This window comes from Propithecus coquereli, unplaced genomic scaffold (assembly GCF_000956105.1).
Source record: "Propithecus coquereli isolate 6110/MARCELLA unplaced genomic scaffold, Pcoq_1.0 Scaffold63, whole genome shotgun sequence".
Taxonomy (NCBI): domain Eukaryota; kingdom Metazoa; phylum Chordata; class Mammalia; order Primates; family Indriidae; genus Propithecus; species Propithecus coquereli.
Window position 1 is genome coordinate 10,117,329 of NW_012152285.1, and position 2,076 is coordinate 10,119,404.

At 37.3% G+C, this 2,076-nt stretch overlaps 1 protein-coding gene across 1 annotated transcript in view; it reads right to left on the minus strand.

The window, feature by feature from the left end:
- The window catches only part of LOC105822697 (cytochrome P450 2C42-like), a 22,418-nt gene that overhangs the window by 7,893 nt on the left and 12,449 nt on the right, over nt 1-2,076 (minus strand). The window contains exon 2 of the mRNA XM_012659716.1: nt 1,617-1,804. Coding sequence (XP_012515170.1) covers nt 1,617-1,804 — 188 coding nt within the window. The remainder of the gene's footprint in view (nt 1-1,616; nt 1,805-2,076) is intronic.

Sequence of the window (2,076 nt, forward strand, 5' to 3'; positions counted from 1 at the left end):
ATTATATCTCCTGGGTCAAGTGGGATAGAGTACCCTGCAGCATAGCAACTAGAACATTTGGATGAATACGGAAACCATGTGAAAAACACATTGTATAGCTGCTAAGAAAAAATTGGTCTCAAGATCCAGAGATGGGAAAACATCAGAGGGGTATGCTCATGGCTATAGTAATTAACTATCGACTGTGTTCACATCATGTCCACCTCTCAGTCAGGGCAGGAGGTGTTACAGCATTATGATTGCCATGGCAGGAGAATGCTCTTTCTGAAAGAAGATTAAACATGACCTCAAATTCTGCATTTTTTCATATATTATATCTGGCATTTAGCCAGAAGTTATTAGACATTTCAATGATCCATAGAAGTGAGCAGAAAAAGAAGAGTAGGGGGAGGAGAAGGTCATAAAAACAGACCCACGCTAGGGAACGTTTCTCACCTACTTTTATACGACACCGTAATCTTGATACCAACATTCTGACAAAAAAAAAAAATTGTGAGGAAAAGATTACAGACCAAAAGGCCTTATGAATAAAAATACAAAAGTCCCTGTAAAATATGGAGGTGATCAAATCCAGCTGTCTGTATAGACTTAGGCATATTTAGAGAGGAAAGTGAAGCCAATATATAATCATACCAAGGGACGCCGAGACCCATTTGATAAAATTCTCCACACATTCATGACAAAATTATATAAAAATAAGAGAAGGGAGCAAAATTTCCTAATGTCATAAAGAATATATACCCAAACTACTTAAAGCATCATTCTCAGTGATGAAATACAAAACCTCCATCCCTTCCTACAGATCAGAAATTAAACAGGGATGTCCACTGTCACCAGTTCTCTTCAACACTGTCCTGCAATCCTGACCAGTTCAATAATACAATTAAGAGAAATTGAGGACACAAGAATTGGAAAATAAAAAATAAAACAAATAATAACCCAAACAGAAGGATAATGTACATAGAAATTCCAGATGACTCTACGAACAAATTATTAGCAATGATTAATCAACTTAGCAGGGTTACTACATATGAGGGCTTCAGAATGATAAAACCAATTATATTTCCAGATAGCAGGTATAAAGAAATGAAATGGGCATTTTAAAAGTTTATAGCAGGAACAAAGTACTAATTATTTAGAAAAAATCTGGCCAAAGGTTTGGAAACCACAGCACTGAAAACACATTACTGAGAAAATAGAAGAAAGTCCAAATAGATTGGGACCATAACCACATGCATAAATTGAAGATGTAAGGCAACAAGATGTTAATTCTTTCCAAATTGAACTATAGATTTAATATGACCCTGTTAAAACTCCCAAAGTGTGTTTTGGGTTACTGACAAAGTGATACTCTTAAAATCTATTTGAGAGTGCAAACGCTTAAGAATAGCCAAAACAATATTAAAGAGGCAGGACCAACTTGGAAGACACACACTGCCAGGAACCATGACATTTTATAAAGCTTTACAACCCCAAACAAAAGAGCACCAAGTCCATCAGGCTGCCACATGTATAAATTTTGCACTTCTCATCTTGTGTTGGTAGAGGATTGGAAGCATTCTGTGAATTTCGGGATTTTAAGAGTATGAGGTACCGTGTAGGACAAACAAGTTTACCTTGGGGATCAGGTAGTTTCTGAATTTAATGTCACGGGTCACTGCATGGGGCAAACTATTGGGGACCAGGTCAATGTATCTCTGGATCTCATGCACCACGGCATCCGTGTAGGGCATGTGACTCCTGTCCTGCATGCAGGGGCTCCGATGCCTGCCAATCACACGGTTGATCTCTTCTTGGACTTTAGCTAATAAGACACAAGTAAGAGGTGATGGAAAAACAGAAAAATGGCACATTTGTTATAACAATTATAGATTACATGAAGCAAGAAGAACGTGTCTCAACAGGATTATGTACATGAGTTATATGCACATATGTACACCTAGACTTATAATGAGAGTTGCCATAATATATATACAGACAACTCTCCTGCAAACTAGGCCTCACAATGCATTAGTACATACCTACACCTTAGCATCCAGGACAACTTAAACAAATAATAAACATAGAACGTATGTT